This window comes from Ascidia mentula, chromosome 6, assembly GCF_947561715.1.
Source record: "Ascidia mentula chromosome 6, kaAscMent1.1, whole genome shotgun sequence".
Taxonomy (NCBI): domain Eukaryota; kingdom Metazoa; phylum Chordata; class Ascidiacea; order Phlebobranchia; family Ascidiidae; genus Ascidia; species Ascidia mentula.
In genome coordinates this window covers 6,152,511-6,174,898 of record NC_138571.1, presented here as the reverse complement: position 1 = coordinate 6,174,898, position 22,388 = coordinate 6,152,511, and the positions used below count along the sequence as shown (strand labels likewise).

The following is a 22,388-nucleotide window of genomic DNA, read 5'->3' as shown; positions in this document are numbered from 1 at the left end:
AGTCTCAAACGCTGTTGTGTATTAGGAGGGAAGCAAAAGCCAATAAACTAATTCAATCAACAAGTCAATTAATTTTTTTGTGAAACAAAGGGTTAGTAGGTATTGATACACAACAACTTTAAACAAAATTGTGCGATGTATTGGTATCAAATGCTGGATGTGTTCAGCTGTTTTTTCCCAAATGCTTACAATACGTGTCACTTTTACAAGCAAGGTGTTTATCTACAAAGAAGGTCTTGTACAACGACATCTCAAATTCCTAAAAAGATGTTTCTTTAGAACAGCAATTTAACGTTTCGTGAATGGTCGGTTAAACAAAATGTCACAACATGAACCCAAATTTTATGCATGATAATTACATTGAACAGGTAACTAAATACAGCTTGCACAAACCTTTTAAACATGTTACATGCGACCAAAATTTTCACACCATTCGGTATTTGTTAAATCATAGCACGAGCTTTCGCGAGCTTGATCTCGCTTTTTTGGGTGCAGTAAATGGCGTGTTAAATAAAATGCGGTACAGTTGCTAAAAACAATTAAGAAAGAAAAAAAGGGGAAAAACGCACAAAGAGGTGATCATTGTTGATCACTTAGTGCCCATGGCACCATGGTGCGTGTAGTGACTCATGAAGCCCCAGTCTCTGTTGAGACCGTGATTGACAGAGTCAAACTTTTCGATATAGTGTTGTTCCGCCGTCTCTTTCGCTAGTGCTATAATAAAGTTATTTACCAGTCAGTCTCTTACAAAAGCAGTGCACCAGCTAGCATTAGGCATAGTTTTAATTTCAAAAAGCTATATACAGGTAGACCGAGAAGCTTCAGTTTATATTCTTTACGATAGGCTTGAACTGGATCGTAATGGATTAAATATGTTGATATTTTATTACGTTTCATATGAACAGTCGGAATAACTAAAAGTTTACCCGGAAACCAGAAAAATGCCAGTTTTCATGGCCTGGAAATCTCCTCAAGTTCCATTTAATTTTCCTAATGTTTCTTGCTAGTCACTCTGTTCTATTTATTTATTGCATGTCGAAAAAATACAGCAGGTATGCAAACAATTGATAAGCTACAACAGGCTATACTAATAAGTGACTACATTACCCAGACAAAGTAATGTTGGTTCCTTTATAAGGCCAAGGTTAAGGAATCCCGATCTTACAGAAAACTGGAAAATACAATGAATATTCTTCCTTATATACCAAATGCATTCACTTCACAGGTCACAGTCACTTTGTCTCCAGAATTTTGTCCTTGCTTTTCTTGCTTTGGGACTTCTGGATCTTTCAGTGTAAGCGTTATCTTGCGTTGAATGAAAACCAGAGCGGGTACGATAAATGTTCTTCTGGGCTGTGGTCTCGGTTGAGGTCTAACTTTTATACGTTTCCGGGCTAGGAAAGAAAACAATGATTTGTTGTGGGTTCCAATGCAATAATTTCATTAAATAACAAAATAAAACATATTTAAAACATAAAAGTATTATTTTTCCACTAATAAAACTGCCTTCAAGCTGACTTACCAGCTTGCACGTCGTTTACGAGCTTGTTGTAACCATCACGTTTGCACTTATTTATCATTGGCTTTCAGTTAGTCAAAAATTAAAATAATCTCGTTGCTTCATAACTATTTTCAACTGAAGAACTATTTTTTATGATCATCGACGTTTAAAGCTTACTTTTCTCTTCGAAACTTTCGGTGCTCCACGACACTTTCATTGATGTGCGTGTTTTAGGTGGGTTCGTGCTGGATATAATGGATTTTGGTGTTATTGTGTAACCTAATTTGAAACAAACGCGAAATGTTAAATTAGTTTGCGATTTATGCCAAATTCTCATTTTTATCAAAAATATGAATCAGTTAAAAAATAATATTGTTTTGTGGATGTATCTTAGTTGTCGAAATGCGAAGAAAACTGCACAGAAATATATTAGGAGAGATTAATTTTACTACATTTACATAAACCAATCACAAGTCGCATAGAAAACATCAACGCTAAACGTGTGACAAAATGCAATATTTTGTGCTAAATTTGATCTAATGCGCCCCAGGCGTTTTCCGCGATAGAGTACCTATCATGGGATCAACGTTGGTATAACGACTTTTTGCTGACAGACTTGTTGTAATTGCCTACAGGATTTATGTTCATCCAACAACATAATAAAGTTGCAAAACCACTGTGAAAGTCGTGGTTATAAAATTGTTGTTTTCAAAATGCACACAGATTGCCAAAATTCAAAACAGATCCTATATTTTCCTATGATCGTTTTCACTATGTTGTTTGCTTGTGTTCGCTACTACAGAGCTATATTGTGTTCAATATGCTGATTCAAAATTGACTGCAGTTAAACTGAAAATAATGCTCTTATTAGAGTCGCGAGATATAAGAAGAAATTTTTGTTGGTCGCGCCAAAAAGTATTTGCGCACCCCAACTGTAAACACAGGACAAATCGTGAAACGAAGTGCGATCATTGCTAACATGCCATTATTTTTTAGATAACAGCCTATGTATACAGCCTAGTATTACTTTCCAAGTAATACTTTACACCATATTACCGAAAATGTTTGTAAGTATCCTGGCATTCAATACAACATTTTGGTTAATTTTCAAGTACTCGATAAAACAAGCTACACAAGTTTGATTTCTAAAAATAAGTTCCGTTTACCTCGAGCTTGAAAAGTGCTCCTTTCCGGGTAGTTCCAGTTGCCTTGGTTTCTTCGGAGGTACAAACTGAACATCAATCTACTTTCTTTTGAAAGAATTTCGTAATTTAAGAAATGTAAATATTTCAGCACAAAATTTTGAAGACTTATTTATTACCTAACGAATCTTCATTTAATTTCTGTTTTGTTGTTGTCTCTGCTGTTGTAAACTTGTGTTCGTTGTCAGTAAAATGATTAATATTAGTAGGCTGTGCTGCAGATAACAATAAAAATATGTTGTATTTTCACAACTGGGCAAAGGACATTCGGAACTCGTCGAATACATAGTTAACATGTAGTCAAGAGTGCGTCAACAACGTAATGAGAAAAGCAACACTAATCTGGTTGATGCATAGAATTTCTTGTCATCTATAAATTCTGCGTCGTTCCGGTCGACATTATTATCGACAAGGACTTTGCAAACACATACCTAAACTTTAATTTATATTGGCCTGATGTAAACTAGTTTATTGAAAACAGGATTCAAAAGAAGAGGTAAGGCACTTAGCTAAATTTGGATAAATGAAAATATCTGTATTGTTGAAACCCCATGGGCATGAAATGCATTAATATCGTCAAAAAACTTTGTGAATTTCCTATAAAACAACATATGAGCAAAGCGCTTGAAAATTTGCAATATTAACGCAGAATTTCCGCCCCAGGCGACTTCCACAATGCATAGGCCCTATGAGGTCTTGTGATCAACGTTGCTTTAACGATCGTGTGCAGACAAGCTTCTTGCATCACAAGAGTCAAATCAGGTTACATAGTTTCAGTCCAAGAGTTTCAGTCGTAATAACAAAAATGTTGTCTTGAACGATGTATGGCGAAAACCATTTGTGCAATTGAACTTGATTTGTCATAAACATGATTGCGGATTTGCTTTAAGGCCTTGAGCTGTATATTTAACTACCTTTATAAGAAATGGTCCAATGAGTATCTTTCAGTTACACCTTATACATAAAAAAGCCCTGGTATTAGCCAAATCTTGCCCGGTATTAGCCAATAAGTGTTAGCACACTGATTAGCATTTGCAATTACTTTACACATTGTTGTCGAAAACAAAAATAATTTGCTTTACTCCTCGGTTCTGTAAGACGTACCTTCTGTTACGAAATGGCATTTGGGTTTTGAAATAAATTTACTATTTTCATTTACCTTGAGCTGGAAAAGTGTACCTTTCCGGGTAGATCAAACGGTCAAGGTATTTTCCTCGGTAAGCAGCGGTGGTCAATCCCGTTTCTTTTAAAACAATGGCGAAATTTCTGGAGTTAAAGTTAACCATTAAGTAGTAAATATTTTTCTGTTTGACTTCCAATAGAACAAAATGCTTTACATGCGAAACACCACCAACAAATGCACAATATTAACATATGATTTTTTTTCAAATCAAAAAAGCAGTAAAATAGTAGTTTTAAACCTCGGCAAAAGAGAATACCAACCTTTCACTGTTTCTTCGGTGGGTTCGTACTCTACCTCATAACCAGAGGTTCCTCTTTTAAAATATTGCCCCGAGAAATAAAAACTGGAATCACCAGAATATTAAAACCAAAAGTGTTTATCAAAACCACGCCTTACACGAGACCCGTGTCTTGGTGTTTATTTACTGAAGAAGAACGGCAAAGAAGCATCCTTTAAAGCAACTCTTAAGATTGTATGTTAGTTTTACGCTTCTTAAACACACACATATTTGCAGCAACGCGATTTAGAAATGACGTCAAGTGTAATTCATTTGCTATCAAACTTACCTTGAACAACATGTACAAGCAGACACAGGGCTGCAAATTTCAAAAGCATCATTTTCTGAGCAGTCACTACACTGAATGTTTAGCTGAAGTTTATCTGCACCTGTATATCACATGATACGTGGACAAGCACTAGCGTGTTTATTGGAGCGGAACAAGCTTCAGAAAAAAGGCCTTGAGTCGGTTTAACGTGCGCAAAAACATCGCGTGTTGGAAAGGAAACGTGGAATCCGTTTAAATTTCTTATGAAGACACATTCGTAAGCATCCAATTTTGTTCGTAAGCTAAAAGTACCACCACTACTGATTCAATATTTAGCTGGCAATATCATGAAAACAGCACCGCTGAGACCTTTATGCAATATCCTTGTCTGCAGTTCACTGGAAAACATTTTTGGTCCTATTGCTTATTCATATCCAAAGAATTGTTGGCACGATAGCCAAAAGCCAGCAATCTCCCATCGTTTTATTTGCGAAGCAGTTTCTTGGCACATTATATCAATTTCATCATTTCTCAAAAACGTACTGATTCATTAAAAAGACATCGAAAACATTCTTAAGCTTGAAAAATGCATGATGAAAATGTCACGACGAAATCGGATTTCATTTAATTACAGTTTTTGTGCAACAGTTTTATTTCAAAAGCTGCCATGTACAGTGCTTGAATGCGGCCCTTGAACTAATTTTCGACGTTCAACATAACCCAATGACTTTCAGTTACCGGTTTGTGATAATTGTTCTATAACTTATCATTTCGTACTTCGGTCAACACCTATTATTCATTGCATTTATGTCGTGCGTACAGACAGCACGCACGCAAAAGCATGGTTGCAATGAATAGAACAACAAATAATCCTCCAGTTCCCAGAGCTATGTTCTTTGTATTCCCATCAACAATAAGAAGTGGTACTAAGAAGTGAATATTCTACTTCCCAATACAAAGTAGTCTTATATCTCCATCGCGTGGTTAAGTTAATCCCAAGTTATGTTTATTAAACCTGCATAATTCATTTTTCACAAATGTGAGCTTTAGTCTGTTCATCATCAACCAAACAGTAAAATAAGTGATTTGTTTTGAGTGAATATTTACGAAAAATACGAATAATTGTCGTCGTTGTAATCATCAAACCTTTAAAATACACCCAAGAAAACAATAGTAATAGTGCTGCTAGGTATAAAAAGTGCTGTTACTAAAATGAAAAAGCAGATGCCGAAATCTTTCCAAGCATGATAGATGTATGAACTGGTCTTACTTGATAGATGTATGAACCCATGCGTTCTCTTGAAAGTACGAATCAGGTAAGATTGTGAAAGTAGTGAATTCTGGTGTCTGTGAGGACCCTGTTGGGAAAAATATCATGTTTGCTGAACCGAATCAAACTTTTCGCTTCGTATAAAACCACGCACTGTGTGGTATACGAAACGTCGTTAAACAAAATCAGAGTTGACCTATAGTAGGAAGGTCATTGGTTAGAAATTCCTAACAAGGAGGCCAAGCTAGCTCTCCTCGAACATTTTTTTAGTTAACTAATATGTTTTTTTTTTCATTTTGTACCAAATTGAGAAAATCTATCAAATATTAATGGTCAAGTTTATTTCGTTTTAAATTGTGTTCGTGTTGCTTCTCATGTAACGCGTATGATCGCTGCCGTCGTAAGCGGGTCGTACAGGTATTAGCATGTTGCGATCGGAGTAGCAGTTGTGTGTTCTTTGGCATGAAGCGTCATAGGTGCCGACTAAAGTCCCCTGGTAGGCTGTCGATCACATATATATCACACATATATATATATAATTACACATATATATATACCTGACACTTTATAAGAAAAGATGGTGACAAATATATGCAACAACTAAACTACAATAAATTAGGGGTTTTCAATGGACAAATGCGACTGAATTTTTTTTAGAATGAACAACTCAGGACATTGTGCCGAGAAACGACCAGTGCTGCAATATCTTGGCTGTTTGTCTTCCTTCTGAATAACCCAGACTATGTGAGCAAAATCCGCAAAGATATTGATGACGCATTCGGTAAATATGATATTTGTTGGTGCAACTAATAATTTTTCAGAAAAGCCAAACAAAAATATGTCAATAATGCTGTGCTATGAACTACTTGTGCGCCGTGTATAATGTAGTCCAGTGGTTACAACCTTTTGGCACTTGCGAAGCAGAAAAATTTCAAAACAACCAATACGGCCAAGGAATTTTGAAAACTAAACTCCGCGGATCAGTGGTTAAGAAGCACTGATGTAATTTATAAATCATTTACCATTTGCATCGAAACCGCAACAGAATGATAAATTCTTCTGAAACTCATTTGCTAACTTTCTGTAACAACAACTAATGTCAGTCATCTATTTACCTATAGGTGACGATGGAATGCCGATCATGGAAAGAAAGGATGAACTCCCCATCACTTGCGCTTTTATACAAGACACATTGAGAGTAAAGACGCTCGTCCCACTATCGGCGAACCACATAACAAGCCACATAACCAAGTTCATGGGGCATGTCATTCCTAAAGGCACGATGGTAAGTTGGGGTTACTGCTTTAATTTACTACTATATAACGAACAGAATATAAAGGATTGTCAGTGTACTTATTATTTTTGGTAATCAAAGCATTAAAATTTAAGTTTTTTAAATATCTGTTTGCTCTTTTTCGTGTTAATCGTACTGTGCAAAATTGATAAAATTTGCAAAAGTTAGTCAAACTTTCATCATTTTCGATAGAATAGGGCCTTAAACTTTAAACCAATAGAAAAAACGAACGCCCATTACAACCCTTCAACTATTGCAGGTTATAGCGAACTTAGAAGGGGCCCATATTGATCCGGTGGACTGGTTCAACCCCAAACTATTCGACCCACAAAAACACATCGATGAGAATGGAAAGTTCGTGGCTTCGGGGAAGGTGATTCCGTTCGGTGTTGGAACAAGATTTTTTTTGGGTGAAAGTTTGGCCAGAGCTGAGATGTTAATTTTCTTCGTGAAGTTGTTGCAAAAATTTAATGTCAGGTTTGCAGACGGTGTTAAGCAAGGTGTCGACGACCATGTTTATGGTGTGATTTTTTACCCAATTTCGTGTAAAGTAATTCTTCATGGACGAGTGTAATGATAGGAATACACAGCAGTTCTTGCCACAAAATACTTAACTAAGAAATTAATTTTGAAAAACAATTTATTACTTACTTTTTCTTCAAGTGTTATTTCGTGCTCTGTTGATTGTAATGAATAATTATTTAAAGAAATGCAGTATCTGATCAAGTCATTTACGTAAATAAGCAGAAAGTCATATTGCCTTAAAATGTGGGTAACAATGACTATAAACTTATTAGTCGACAACTTTAGTTGTAAATATTTTTTCGCTCAGAAAGGTTACATATATTACTTAGCATTGCATAATGGTGTGCATTGTTTAATCCAATGGTGGTGAAACGTATTGAGTTGTATTATGGGGTTGTGGTGTCCTTAATAAAACGTCTCGTTAAGAGTGCAGTAGATGTGAACTTGGTTGCAAGATGTAGGTTATGCCAACTAAGAATTTCTTTTTTGGTATCCCCTTCGACCAAAGCCAAACTAGTTTAAAATACGTCACTCTGGTTACCGTTGTTTTGGTTGCTTATTGACGAACTACGTACGACAATAACCCAATTAACACACCTCAATATAAAATCTACTCATAATCTAGTTTAAACGCCACGAGACTTTGAGCTGTAAGTTAATAAACGGATCTTCATTGCTTAGTCAAATTTTGTTACAAAAAATGACAAAGTTACAAACGCAGCCACGTTTTTCTTAACTAAAGACATCATACAATGTGCAAATAAAACAAATAAGTTCTAATGAGCAGTGTCACGATGTGTCCAGGTTTCTACTCGATTGAAAAAGCACAAAATTTAACCAGTAATAATGGAAAATGTAGATGTGGTAACCAACATTGAAAAACCAGCAAATTATTTTTCAAAACTTGAAATATTTTCGAGATGTGAGCGAACAAATATTGGCATCAAGCAACAAGTTCACACGCAGTGAAAATCAAATGGGAGTAGACTGGAATTTGTGTTTACGAAGGCATCACATCTGCTGAGTGTCGAAGTTTACAACATAGCCTACAGCGACGTTTTAATTTTTATTTCTGCTAAGCAGGAAAACCACAATCCACCTTGCAAACCCATTGTTGTCGAGCTGTTACGCAGTCAAGTCACTTTAGTTAGGCGCATTGTATGGAAGGTATTTACAGCATTTGCAAAGAAAGGCAATGACTTTGCAACAGCAAGCAATGTCAAAGCAACGTCGTAAAGCTAAATAGTAAGTAAGCAGTGCGGTAGGCAGAAGGATCGCTGTATCTAAGTAAAAAGGAAAATAGTGAAACACTGTAACTGTTGTTCGATGTATTCTACATTACTGTTAATTAATCTTTATACTGACCGATATCCACGTACGTTAGGCTTTCTAACTGAAAGATATTTACATGTAATTACACAAGTAATCATATATATATATATTATATTTAAGACTACATATCATGCTGGAGAAAGTTCTTACAAAGTACAACCTTGACCTTGCTGGGTTTGCCAGTTTTTGGAACCTTGCCATAATATCTGTGACCTTGATGATCATATACTGGTGGCGAAAACCCCATTCAAAGTTCCCACCTGGCCCAAGGGGTGTTCCCTTGCTTGGGGTGGTGCCATTCTTCGGGGAGTCCATTGGACAAACATTAAAGGAATGGAGTCTGAAGTATGGACCTGTGATGTCAGTCAGATTAGGAAGAGAGGATGCTGTGATTCTGAACACCGTTGAGGCAATTAATCAGGTACGTGAGGTGTTTCAAATGACCTTGGTGACATGTGCATCAGTGTTGACGGGGGTTCATAGATGTGTTGTGTGTCGCACTGCATACACATGTCACCACTGATACACATGTCACCAGGGATACACATGCCACCCCTGACACACATGCCACCACTGATGCACATGTTACCAAGAATACACATTTCACCACGGATACGCATGTCACCACGCATACATATGTCACCATGGACACACATTTCTGCTGGTGATACACGTGACATTAACTTTACGTATCCATAATCGTATATGATTTACTCAGAATACAGAGAAAAGGGCTTCACTATTCTGTGGTATACATTGACATCCCTAGTCGTTCTCACCAATTTAATAAACCATCCCTATCATTTCGCATAGTACCATACATTTGGTATTTTTCAGGCGTTTGTAAAACAGAGTGCCACGTTTTCTGACCGACCCAGGGTTGAGCTCTTCTACCAGAACACTAGAAACCTTGGAGTGATTTACCGCCGATATGACGAGACTTTTAAAACACAGAAACACTTCGCTATCAAATATTTGAGAGGGTAATTCTGGTAATATAGTAAGAATATTATGTAGCTTAACTATGGCGAATTAAATCATAAAATAAATTAATGTGACTTTTGTACAAAATTTAAACGAAAGTGCGTATTTTCGCGTGATGTCATACAACTAATGATAAAACTGCAAAAATGACGCAGAGATCACTTGTAAAAGCAACGCATTGCTGAAGCCATTTTCTGTTTCGAAAAAACACATTTGACCAAACGGCTTCTAGTAAAGAGAAACCGAAAATACCATTAATTTAATTTGTGCAAATGGATGTATAATTTTTTTTTTTCATTTTTTGCAGAAAAGGTCTGGCTGCTCATAAGATAGACGAAGTTATAAATGATGAAGGCGACAGATTCGTGGAATTCCTAAAAACAATAAACAAAGACCCTGTTGACCTCAAAGTGAGATGGAAGAAAACAAACAACAAAACAGTGTTTCAGATATTGTTTTTCTTCAGAAATATCTTTACTGGGTGACATCAAACGTCATCTCGCAAATAGTTTTGGGGAAACGTCACGAGTATGGAGACAAATCATTTATTCGTTTGCTCGACACCATGAGATATTTGTAAGTGATATCAGGAGTTGCTATTCGCGTTTTCAAATTCAACCTAAGTTTAAATCGTATGTATTTTGCCTAACAAACTACATTACTAGTATAAGGCTTATTCAACTTAACAAATATCATAATTTGTGCAGTGTTTTATTTGGGCAAAGGAATAAACATATTTTTATTTAATGTTATGTTAAGTTATACTGGCTTGGTAGCCTGCATAAAATACTCCTGCTTTGCCTTTCATTGTAATTTGTTTTGTACTGCTTTGAAACGTGGACAACAGTTTGTTGGGTTGGAAATACCAAGAAACACCCACAGACCACTGATTGTGTAGGTCTTAAAGATTCAACATGCATTCACTTTTAATCATAGCAAATTGCTGTTAAGAACGCCAAAGCATTTTAAATGCTGGTGCACGGATATATTACAGTCATTTTACCAAAATGTCTAGATGTGTCAGTTTGTTTAGTCATTGGGAAATGTTTTGTTGGAATGTTGATTAAAGTGACAAATACATTTAAAGGTACAACCATCCAAAAGATGCCAATGCACTTCAACTCGTAGTCTTGTTCGCATTTTTGGGAAAAATCCCGCCCACAAAAGGAGCCTTTGACCGTTTTGGAGACCGACAGAAATATATTTTAGGTATGAAGAATGCGTTTGGGAATAATTACAGTGTGATGGTTTGGCACATTTTTTTTTCATATTTGTAAATCCTAATAAAGTCTGCTGCAAAGCAACCGAAACGCACATAATATTTTTTGCCAGAAAAGCCCGTTTCACAGAAATTCGCTCAAGCAGATTAATCTAAAATGCAGTCTCTTAGAAACGATGCAAGCTTACATGGACGACCACAAGAAAAGCTTTGATCAAAACAACATCGATGATTTGATTGATGCTTTTATTCACGAACAAATGTACAACAAAAAAAATGACGTCGACAACTCCGTAAGTCAACTTTAAGTCATATTGTTCTCTTTCACAAACGAACTACTGTGCATTCCAGTAATTTTGTTGACTTTGGGTTAAATTAAAACACACAAAAGAAACATCAGTGTTGTATAAACATATCATCAGTGCTATTGCTGAGCCGACCACAAGCCCGCAACGGACTGCCTTCGCGCCTCAATTAGTTCATATGTGCTATAGCAGACTTATGGTTAAGTACACATCCGTTGAGGTTTGAAGTTACCACGGATACAGATGTCACCACTGATACACATTCCACCACAGATACGTATGTCATCACTGATACACAAGCCACCACTAACACACATGTCACTACTGATACACATGTCACCACTGATACACAAGTCACCACTGATACACAAGCCACCACTTATACACATGCCACCACTGATACACATGCCACCACTGATACACATGCCACCACTGATACACATGCCACCACTGATACACATGCCACCACTAATACACATGCCACCACTGATACACATGCCACCACTAATACACATGCCACCACTGATACACATCCCACCACTGATACACATGCCACCATTGATACACAAGCCACCACTGATACACATGCCACCACCGATACACATGTCACCACTGATACACATGTCACCACTGATACACATGACACCACTGATACACATGTCACCATTGATACACATGCCACCACTGATACACATGTCACCACTGATACACATGTAACCAATGATACACATGACACCACTGATACACATGCCACCATTGATACACATGCCACCACTGAAATAACAGAGACCGGAAGGTGTGGTGGGCTTAAGTTCGTCTAGCAACTTACCTTTATTTTACAGAACTTGATAATATGTTCATACAGCACTGAGGTCCCTTTTAATTGTGAGGTCTCCTTTATTTCTAAACACTGATGCAAACACCGTGTTCTGTTTTATCAGCACATTATAGCTTCCCTATTACAATCAACTCCAAGCCTATCGCACCTAAACAACACCGACATTCAATAATATTTAAAATGCCATCTTTTAGTATGCAATAACTTTTGTATTTTTTGTAGAATGACCAACTTAGAGCATTCTGTAGAGATCTATTCATGGCAGGGACGGAAACATCCAGTGTGTCAATAGCATGGCTGTTTGTCTTCCTACTGAACAATCCAGAATACGAGAAGAAAATTCGCAAAGAAATTGATGACGCGTTTGGTAAATGTAGCATTTGGTAACTAAGCACTGAAAAAAAATACAGTATATCTCAGTATTCGGATATTCCGGAAAAATTGGAGGAATAAGTGATCTGTAATCTATAACATTTACATTAGACGACTCATTATGTTTCGATTTATCCGGATGTGAAATATAGATCTTATCAGATCTTAAACACTATACCAAGTTTGAAACGTCTGGGAAGCAAAGAGTCTAAAAGTTATACGAAGCACAACATTTAATACCTAAATATCAATGTGGAAAATGAGGGGGCCTTGTTCAAATTGAGCTCAAAGGCTTGAAAAGCCTGCGAAAGAATTTAATTTCGTCATTAAATTTCAAAAACCAAGTGAAAAGTAATTGTGTGGTCCAAGGGTATTTGGCACAAAGCAATCACATGTTCCAATTACATATATCGCCTATTTGTGGTTGGTAACACCACACATTTGTGTACCAGAGGACTTCTGCAAACAGAGTGCATGGTTGCACGTTGCCCCTTTTCAACAAACAAGAGCGACATTTACTTGAAGGGTTGAAAGTGAACAAAATGACAGCGCAGCGGAACGTGTTGGCTAACATTCACTGCCATTAACGAGAGTTAACTCTCCAGGTGACGAAGAAATGCCTACGATGGAGAAGAAGGATGAATTCCCATTCACTTGCGCTTTTATACAAGAAACAATGAGAGTAAAAACGCTCTCACCACTGGCAGTAAACCACATGACAAGCCACACGACCAAGTTTATGGGACATGTTATTCCTAAAGGCACAGTGGTAAGTTGGGTTTACTGCTTTGCTATTTATGTTTCGATAAAAGCCTCGTGTGGTGACTTTTATCACTGATATTTTACTTGTTAACAAACCGAATAGAACATGTAACAGTGCTGGTCTTTAAAAGGATTAAGAGTGCACATTTTTTTGTGGAAAACACTTGGAAAAGACAGTCATTCGCACTTTTTGGTGTTAATGTTACTGGGGAGGATAAGTGGTAAAAACCAGCCCAACTTGTGAAGCATGAAGGCCCCCAAAACCATCTACGAAAAGCAAAACTATGACCTTTGATATATGACCCGGTTTAATACAAAACTGTGCAACTATTGCAGGTTATACCAAACTTAGAAGGGGCCCATATGGATCCGGTGGACTGGCCCAACCCTAAACTATTCGACCCACAAAGACACATCGATGAGAATGGAAAGTTTGTGGCTTCGGGTAAAGTGATTCCGTTCGGTGTTGGAACAAGATTTTGTTTGGGTGAAAGTTTGGCCAGAGCTGAGATGTTCATTTTCTTCGTGAAGTTGTTGCAAAAATTTAATGTAAGATTTGCAGACGGTGTTAAGCAAGGTGTCGATGACCATGTTTATGGTGTGATGTTGTATCCTATTTCGTGTAAAGTAATGCTTGAGGCCAGAGGTTAATATATGACAGATCCTTATCAACACAAATCCGTTGTTTTAATTCCTGTATCCTCAGATAAACGTATCTATTCCCAGATAAGTCCCACTGTTCAACATCAATTTGGCGTTAAACCATGTAAGTAGAAAGAAAGTTATTTTGTATTTGATTTTTGTTAATTACGTACCTTGTGGCAGCACTGCATACAGTTTTGTGTAGGATCCAATTTGTTCTTTGCTAAACGTCCATGGCGAAAGCCTTCTGTCAAAACTGAGAATATAAGCTACAGGAGATGCATATATTCTTGCATTGTATTGCAGTCAAATTCAGTAAAACATTTTTTGCTTCCAAGTAGTCTGTCGGCTCTTCGTTGTTTAGATTTTAAATAAAATTCATCTGCACGGCAATTTTGTCCTTCTCAGTTTTTCTTAAACTTTTTAGGAGCCAATCTGAATTGTAAATATATGTGAAGAGGTTACTTAAGCTCGTGGTATTAAACCTTGCGTAGTTTGCATGAACATTGTGTTGCCTATGGTTTGTTGTTCACCTTATATACTTGCTCAAAACGATTTTGGTAACAATTGCAAAAGTTATCATTGATAATGGAAACGTATATGTGGAAAACAGACTCGGAGTTAAGTTCACATTCTTTCAGGTTTGAGGTTCGTCAGACAAATATTGCATGGTCATAAGTACACAAGTTCTTCTGAGCAGGCAAACCAAAAAAAGCAACCTTTAAAAAAGTACTACTAAAACTATTACTCCTGCAGTTACTTCTATTTTGTTGCATGACAGCCATATGTCACGTACAAGAGCATCTGGTAGAAATTGATGGTATTTGCAAAGGCAATGACTTTGCAACAGAAAGCAAAGCAACGTTGTTAAGCTGGGCAATTTGTGCAGGTATTTATGTTGCTGCAAGGCTCGCTGCGGTACGTGCAAGTTATTAAGTTAATACTTTCGCAGTAAAATGTGTTTAATTACTTTACAGTCAGTTTTTTAGGGAAATCGTGTATAACTTGAGGTATCAAACAAATTTGAAACAGAGAGCAACGGTTTAAAGCTAGACAGTTCTATTTGAATAAGAAACTGACGATGCTTACATAAGCGAAATCGATTCTTTTACAAATAAATCTTCTGACTTCAATCTGAGCCTTGTTGCTTCGTGACAGTATGAACAGGTATAGGTAGAAAAAGTCTTGTTGTGGTACTAGTGCAAATATAATTACTGTGAATCGAACCGTACAAATATCGATACAAATATAAGTTAATTTTTTAGGTTTAAGAACAGAAATCATGCTGGATGAAGTTCTTGCAAAGTACAACCTTGACCTTGCTGGGTTGTCAGTTTTTGGAACCTTGCCATAATATCTGTGACCTTGATGATCATATACTGGTGGCGAAAACCTCATTCAAAGTTTCCACCCGGTCCGAGGGGTGTCCCACACCACTGTGACACCTGTCAATTGTTGCTAACATGTCACTGATGATAAATATGCCATTTACCGTGTAGTTATGGTCGGTGATATATAGACTGCTGGTGATACACATACAACCACCCTTTCGTATATCGTGAAAAAATTTGCATGCTTCAGGCGTTTGTAAAACAGTGTTCCTCCTTTTCTGATCGTCCCAGGATTAAGCTCTTCTACCAGAACACTGGCCTTGGAATACTTTTCCGCCGATACGACGAGACTTGCAAAACACATAAACACTTCGCTATCAAATATTTAAGAGGGTAAGTCATCAGGTATCACTGTAAGGGAATCACATTTAATCTGGTTAATCTTGTCATTTTACATCCAACCTAAACGAAAACAGAAGTTCTAAACGTATTTCGGATGCTCATGGCCTTTTTATAAATCTTTGGAGGTTTGGTCACTTGTTCGCTGTTGAAATTTTTGTCAATACCTTCTGTTAAACTTACCTTGAACGATGTGCACAAGTAAACATAATGCTGCAAACCTCAGAAGACCCATTTTCTTATTTTAAATCAAAGTTACAAACAAGAGCACTGCATCTGTACAAAGAATCTTGAGTGTGACAGGGTTTGAACGAACACTGGCTTAAACTAACAGGGCGAGCTTTGCAAAAAATTGCGGCAGAAGGCGGTATTTCCCTTATAGTGTTTGCTGAACAAACATGTATTTGGCGGTCAGTCAGTCTGTTCGGCTGTAAAACGCACAATAAGCAGGGTTACCACATACCCAGGCAAAAAACAAGAACTCCTGCGTTTCGATGAAGCAGCTGAATCATGTTTGTTGCAATATTTTGCAATTTAAATGAAATTATTGCGTTTCAAATACTTTTGTCTTGTTACGGTTGTGACCTGTCCCTCATACGGTTTGCGGTCTAAAGCCAAGAAAATGCAAGGACAATATGGTGTGTCCGTTTATTAACGCCAGCACTAACCTAACATTGCTGATTATTAAAAATACAAACAAATGAGTCAGATTATTTTTAAGAAATTCCGTTGCAAATCTGTGGAGATTATGTCTATTGTCTGCTGTTGAAATTCAGCGAAACGAACTTTTTTGTCAATGCCTTCCGTGAAACTTACCTTGAACGATGTGCACAAGTAAACATAATGCTGCAAACCTCAGAAGCCCTATTTCCTATTTTTTAATTAAAGTCACAAACAAGAGCACTGCATCTGTGTAAAGAATTTTGAGTGCTACAAGGCTTAGACATTAAACAATTCACGACCGTAAGCGGTATTACCCTCATAGTGTTTGGTTAACCAACATTGATTTAGCGGCAGTCAGTCTGTTCGGCTGTAAAACACGCCATAAGCAGGGTTACCACATGTCCGGGCAAAAAACAAGAACTCCTGCGTTGCGATGACGCAGTTGGATCATGTTTATTGCAATTTAAATTAAATTGTTGGATTTCAAATATTTCTATCTTTTCATGGTTGTGATGACATTCATCAACAAACTGAACCGATAGAAAATTTGAAACAAACTAGCAGACAAATCGAAATGAGCACGTCTGGAAAACATATCACAAAGGACGATAGGTTTCATATAATATGATGTAATGTTATCAGATGAAACAAACAAACCGCCTCGAAAACAATTTTTCCTATAATGTCAACATTCATTAATAACGTGTGCCGTTTTACACTCTGAAATATTGAACCTTTACACTCAGAGGCGTCATTTACTGTGGTGAGAAGAAGTCTGCTCCATTATATCCGAAAGCAACATTGTTTTTAGAGTATTTATACGTGTCAAAGGCGAACTGATAAGCAGCCAACCGACTTTCATGCCCAACGACTGCAATTCTCTTCAGTGTTGGTCCAGAGAAATCAAAATCTGTGTCAAGATTTGTGTTTATGTAGTCTCTCTTGTAAGCGCTATTTAATGTACAGTATTAGGTGAAAATGCAGTGCAATGAGAAGCTTCGGATCAGTGGCAATTTGTTACAACTTCAGTTGAAAGATTTTAACGCATGTGATTTTCTTTATTTGCTGCGACGGTTTCTGGGCAAATAAACCTATGGTCAGCCACTTTATTTTGTGCATGCCAAAGAATGTACACAGACGCACTAAAACGATTCAAACAGCAATTACCAATCGTATTCCAAACACCATAACAAATGTACAAATCCTGTCAATGGAATTCAAATATCACGCTGGTTTCGTTTTATAACTACTATATGTACAGCGACTATGTACATTGACTGCTTTCGCTTCATACATCAATTAAATTGTCACTCTTTTGTGCATGTTGCTGTGGGCCCTTGGGATTGTTACGTGTTCGACCCAGTACAGGTACAACATGAGTTTCTTGTCTGTTCTGTGGTGGGACTTGTGTACGGCCTTAAAATAGATATAAGAAACAATTTTGGCTTTTCACAATTCATAAGACATAGTTCATAACTGATTCATAATTGGATACAACACATATTTTATCTCTCTTCAGCATGCAATTATTTGTTTGTAAAATTCAACGGAAGAAAACGTGTCTGCTCAGTGGTGTAGAGCTATCGCTTTAAACACAGCCTACAGCAATAATTTATTAACTTACCAGTTTGTGCGTTGTTTGTGAGTTCGTTGTAACCATTTTGTTTATGTCTTGCAAATACACAGCAGCCCACGCGCATCACTTTCAATACAAAAACTACAATAATAAGAACCCCGCCACCTCCGAAAGCTACGTACTTCGTAGTTCTGCGAAAAAAAATCACACTCAGTCTCTGTGATATCCTACGTACTAAACCGTGTTTTCAAATATATAATATTTATGTTAATAGTTTAAATATGGTGACACATTTCTATGTTAAACAAAACAATTTGTTTGGTTCACCGGGAAATCAATTACTGAAAATTTATTCTTCCGGTCAAAAAACAACAGAAACGTTTACGGTGTATATTTTTTTTACTGAAAGGAGGGACAGTTCATTAACTTACTTTTAATGTAACGTTTAAATAAATCAGAGTTTTGCTATCAAACAACCAAATGTTTTTGTAGTGTCCCAACTTACGATGAGTTATCGTTGTTGACATCATCAAAGTCATCATTCCATGCGTTATCATCTGTAAAATTCTAGCAATTAGACAATACAGGAAATGCTAACATAGTGCATAATGTACAATTTGCACGCTAAGAACACACCATGTATTGTGACTGCTTTTGTTGCTTTTATTGAATCCCAGTCGTAGTTTTCAGTTACAAAATTGGAAAGAGGTGTCATCCAAAAATCTGAAAATATCTGTATTGTCAATGATGTGTATCTGTAGGTTCCCACACAGTTCAGAACAGTTAAAATTACATTTATCTCTCACTAGCAAAAGAAGCTTGATTAGAATGGTTGAATCTTACAGCATATTTTTAAATCGATACCTTTGTCTTTTAGTGCCATTTTTATTTTGACAAAATCAACCAAAGTAATTTTTGATGCTGATGCTGCCAGGCATAATACTTAGTAATTTAAGGCTCTTCTGGCAAAAAGAAAAACTTGTTTGGACGACGTTTCGGTCGTTAGTCAACTCAACCAAAGTAAGCAATTTTGCTTTCAAAATAAAACTTTTGTTACCTGCATAAGAGTCATCCAGGCGATCTGTTGTTTTCAATACTTGATATCTGTCTGCAAAATCATAAAACATCACAAGTTAGGGATAAGTGATATATGCCAAAAATATAGAGCAAATTTGAATTTGGTAATTCAGGTTTGAGCAGAATGGTTAAATAGACGTGAAATACTTCTTATATATACAAACATTGCCAGATAAAAAGGTCTTTTGCTCCTAATTTTCAAGACAGTCATTCATTCTTTATCACCATATGACAGCGCCCAAGCCAACTGTTCAGCATCGCGTGAATTCTGATGCCTCTGTGTAGTCTCCTGTGAAACGTGGAAGGTTAATAGAAAAAACAAAATCAGATACTTATGTATCGTCCTATGAAGCGTGTCATACACCGAATAAAGTCACAGTGCATTGTGAACGAAGTGTCGTTAATTTCATACAATCTTCGTTGTCTTAGGCGCGGATACCAAAGGTAAATTAAAATCGTTGGGGTGTTTACAATCAAGGAAAAGTACATAAATGTGAAGTTGTCCCACTGTGAAGGACACAGATATACGACAGATAATCAGTAATATCTATGACAGATATTCCTAACAGTTAATCGTTGTAACTGTAAATACATCACTATGTTACCTTTCAAGTCATCAGTTAACCAGTCGAACTGTTTCGCTGTGACAAAATCTTTTCCGCCGTCTGAGGAACAATGAAATTTAGTGATTAAATAATCTTAAATGATGGAGTTTTTTTCGACAACATATGTGCAACTTTTGAGGTTTATACACGTTAATTACCCTGAAACCCCCGTAAAAAACGGATCGAAGGGGAATAGTAGTCGCATACGCACGTTGGCGGGAATATAAGGTCGACGGTACACAATACAATCCCGACAGTCATTAAATACTTTATCACAAAATCACGGCGCACGAGTAAACCGTTCAGCATCGCTAATCAATAACTGTTTCCCAGCCACCTATGTAGCCGACAGGTAGAATGTTTGTATAGTGGCATACGACCGTCTTGTATGATCGGGGGTTACGTCTGAGCGCGAAACTTTTAATATACCAAGTTTAAATGTCTGTTGTGCTTTTGTTTTCACGATAGATCGCTGACCTTTTCATTGTATGACTTCAAAATGTTGTTTGTAAAAATGTGTGATGTTAAAAGAAATTTGCGAGACTCAAGTTTGGGCAAACTAAGTGCAACTACGGTTGTTAGACGTATGATGGGCCTGATAGTGCCAATACTAATGTGAAATTTGGATTGTTTTATTCCACAATTGTGTAGAAAAGAAACCATTGTAACGTTTATTTGTGAACTAACTTCATGATTTCTTCTTACCATGGGTCTTTGGAGTATATCTTTTCGGGTTGATCAATCGATGAAGGATTTTTTTGGAATGAGCAGAATGCTTCAATCCGGTTTCTAAGGCTGCATGTATGTATAAATTTGGAGAAAATTTTCATATTTACGTATAGCTGCACATTTGCACTTTAATTGCTCATTTCAAATCTAAGCGTGTAAGCAATTTTTGACAGAAAGGAATGGAGTCTGTACAGATCTTCAATATTTATACCTTTGGGTGTTTCTGTGGTGGAATCGTAATTGCCAACGGTTTTCTTTCGGTGCCCTGTAAACAAAAAAGCATTACCAGACCAGCGCACAATGTAATTGAAACCAATCAAAGACAGAAAAAGGCAAACACGCCTTTGGAGCCAGCACCGCGCCTTCCTAAATAACGAAAAGCTATTCGATGCATCTTATCACGTGTTAAACCAAACGTGCTAACTATTTATGCTAAGGGAACAGTTGCCTTGAAACAAGCTATCAAATATTTAAGAGGGTAAATCATCAGGTATCACTGTAAGGGAATAACATTTAATCTGGTTAATCTTGTCATTTTACATCCAACCTAAACGAAAACAGAAGTTCTAAACGTATTTCGGATGCTCATGGCCTTTTTATAAATCTTTGGAGGTTTGGTCACTTGTTCGCTGTTGAAACGCAGCGAAACAAACTTTTTTGTCAATACCTTCTGTTAAACTTACCTTGAACGATGTGCACAAGTAAACATAATGCTGCAAACCTCAGAAGACCCATTTTCTTATTTTAAATCAAAGTTACAAACAAGAGCACTGCATCTGCACAAAGAATCTTGAGTGTGACAGGGCTTGAACGAACACTGGCTTAAACTAACAGGTCGAGCTTTGTAAAAAATTGCGGCAGATGGCGGTATTTCCCTTATAGTGTTTGCTGAACAAACATGTATTTGGCGGTCAGTATGTTCTGCTGTAAAACGCACAATAAGCAGGGTTACCACATACCCAGGCAAAAAACAAGAACTCCTGCGTTGCGATGACGCAGTTGAATCATGTTTGTTGCAATATTTTGCAATTTAAATGAAATTATTGCGTTTCAAATACTTTTGTCTTGTTACGGTTGTGACCTGTCCCTCATACGGTTTGCGGTCTAAAGCCAAGAAAATGCAAGGACAACATGGTGTATCCGTTTAGTAACGCCAGCACTAACCTAACATTGCTGATTATTAAAAATACAAACAAATGAGTCAATTATTTTTAAGAAATTCCGTTATAAATCTGTGGAGATTATGTCTAATGTCTGCTGTTGAAATTCAGCGAAACGAACTTTTTTGGCAATGCCTTCCGTGAACTTACCTTGAACGATGTGCACAAGTAAACATAATGCTGCAAACCCCAGAAGCCTTATTTCCTATTTTTTAATTAAAGTCACAAACAAGAGCACTGCATCTGTGTAAAGAATTTTGAGTGCTACAAGGCTTAGACTTTAAACAATTCACGACCGTAAGCGGTATTACCCTCATAGTGTTTGGTTAACCAACATTGATTTGGCGGCAGTCAGTCTGTTCGGCTGTAAAACACGCCATAAGCAGGGTTACCACATGTCCGGAAAAAAACAAGAACTCCTGCGTTGCGATGACGCAGTTGGATCATGTTTATTGCAATTTAAATTAAATTGTTGGATTTTAAATATTTCTATCTTTTCATGGTTGTGATGACATTCATCAACAAACTGAACCGATAGAAAATTTGAAACAAACTAGCAGACAAATCGAAATTAGCACGTCTGGAAAACATATCACAAAGGATGATAGGTTTCATATAATATGATGTAATGGTATCAGATGAAACAAACAAACCGCCTCGAAAACAATTTTTCCTATAATGTCAACATTCATTAATAACGTGTGCCGTTTTACACTCTGGAATATTGAACCTTCAAACTCAGAGGCATCATTTACTGTGGTGAGAAGAAGTCTGCTCCATTATATCCGAAAGCAACATTGTTTTTGGAAGATTTAGACGTGTCAAAGGCGAACTGATAAGCAGCCAACCGACTTTCATGCCCAACGACTGCAGT

The 22,388-nt window shown here is 36.9% G+C and overlaps 3 protein-coding genes and 1 long non-coding RNA gene across 6 annotated transcripts; 2 read left to right on the top strand and 2 right to left on the bottom strand.

The window, feature by feature from the left end:
- Positions 1–1,036: 1,036 nt before the first annotated feature.
- Positions 1,037–4,512, bottom strand: LOC145906183 (uncharacterized). Of its 3 annotated transcripts, none has more exons than XM_082993602.1 (6): positions 4,147–4,512; positions 3,863–3,969; positions 2,823–2,918; positions 2,668–2,751; positions 1,679–1,780; positions 1,037–1,394 (listed from the first exon to the last, which is right to left on the bottom strand). In XM_082993602.1, exons 4-6 carry the CDS (start codon positions 2,738–2,740, stop codon positions 1,198–1,200), a joined length of 372 nt encoding a protein of 123 aa, XP_082849728.1. In that variant the 5' UTR covers positions 2,741–2,751; positions 2,823–2,918; positions 3,863–3,969; positions 4,147–4,512; the 3' UTR covers positions 1,037–1,197. The 3 variants fall into 3 exon arrangements, 2 of the variants coding, with proteins under 2 accessions (XP_082849728.1, XP_082849729.1); XM_082993603.1 differs by having other exon boundaries at positions 3,863–3,946; XR_014402804.1 differs by having other exon boundaries at positions 1,328–1,394; positions 1,679–1,746.
- Positions 4,513–5,708: 1,196 nt separating this feature from the next.
- LOC145907031 (steroid 17-alpha-hydroxylase/17,20 lyase-like) lies at positions 5,709–7,569 on the top strand. The gene is made up of 4 exons (XM_082994471.1): positions 5,709–5,747; positions 6,359–6,482; positions 6,823–6,986; positions 7,255–7,569. Exons 1-4 carry the CDS (start codon positions 5,709–5,711, stop codon positions 7,567–7,569), a joined length of 642 nt encoding a protein of 213 aa, XP_082850597.1.
- A 1,413-nt stretch (positions 7,570–8,982) lies between these two features.
- Positions 8,983–15,328, top strand: LOC145907030 (cytochrome P450 2C28-like). The gene is made up of 11 exons (XM_082994469.1): positions 8,983–9,273; positions 9,690–9,835; positions 10,144–10,246; positions 10,303–10,412; positions 10,924–11,045; positions 11,227–11,348; positions 12,421–12,565; positions 13,176–13,339; positions 13,669–13,978; positions 14,756–14,863; positions 15,240–15,328. Exons 1-11 carry the CDS (start codon positions 8,983–8,985, stop codon positions 15,326–15,328), a joined length of 1,710 nt encoding a protein of 569 aa, XP_082850595.1.
- A 3,943-nt stretch (positions 15,329–19,271) lies between these two features.
- LOC145907029 (uncharacterized) lies at positions 19,272–21,089 on the bottom strand. Its single transcript, XR_014402874.1, has 5 exons — positions 21,038–21,089; positions 20,566–20,619; positions 20,331–20,414; positions 19,626–19,685; positions 19,272–19,309 (listed from the first exon to the last, which is right to left on the bottom strand). It is a non-coding gene; the product is annotated as an uncharacterized LOC145907029 (long non-coding RNA).
- Between the last annotated feature and the right edge of the window lie 1,299 nt (positions 21,090–22,388).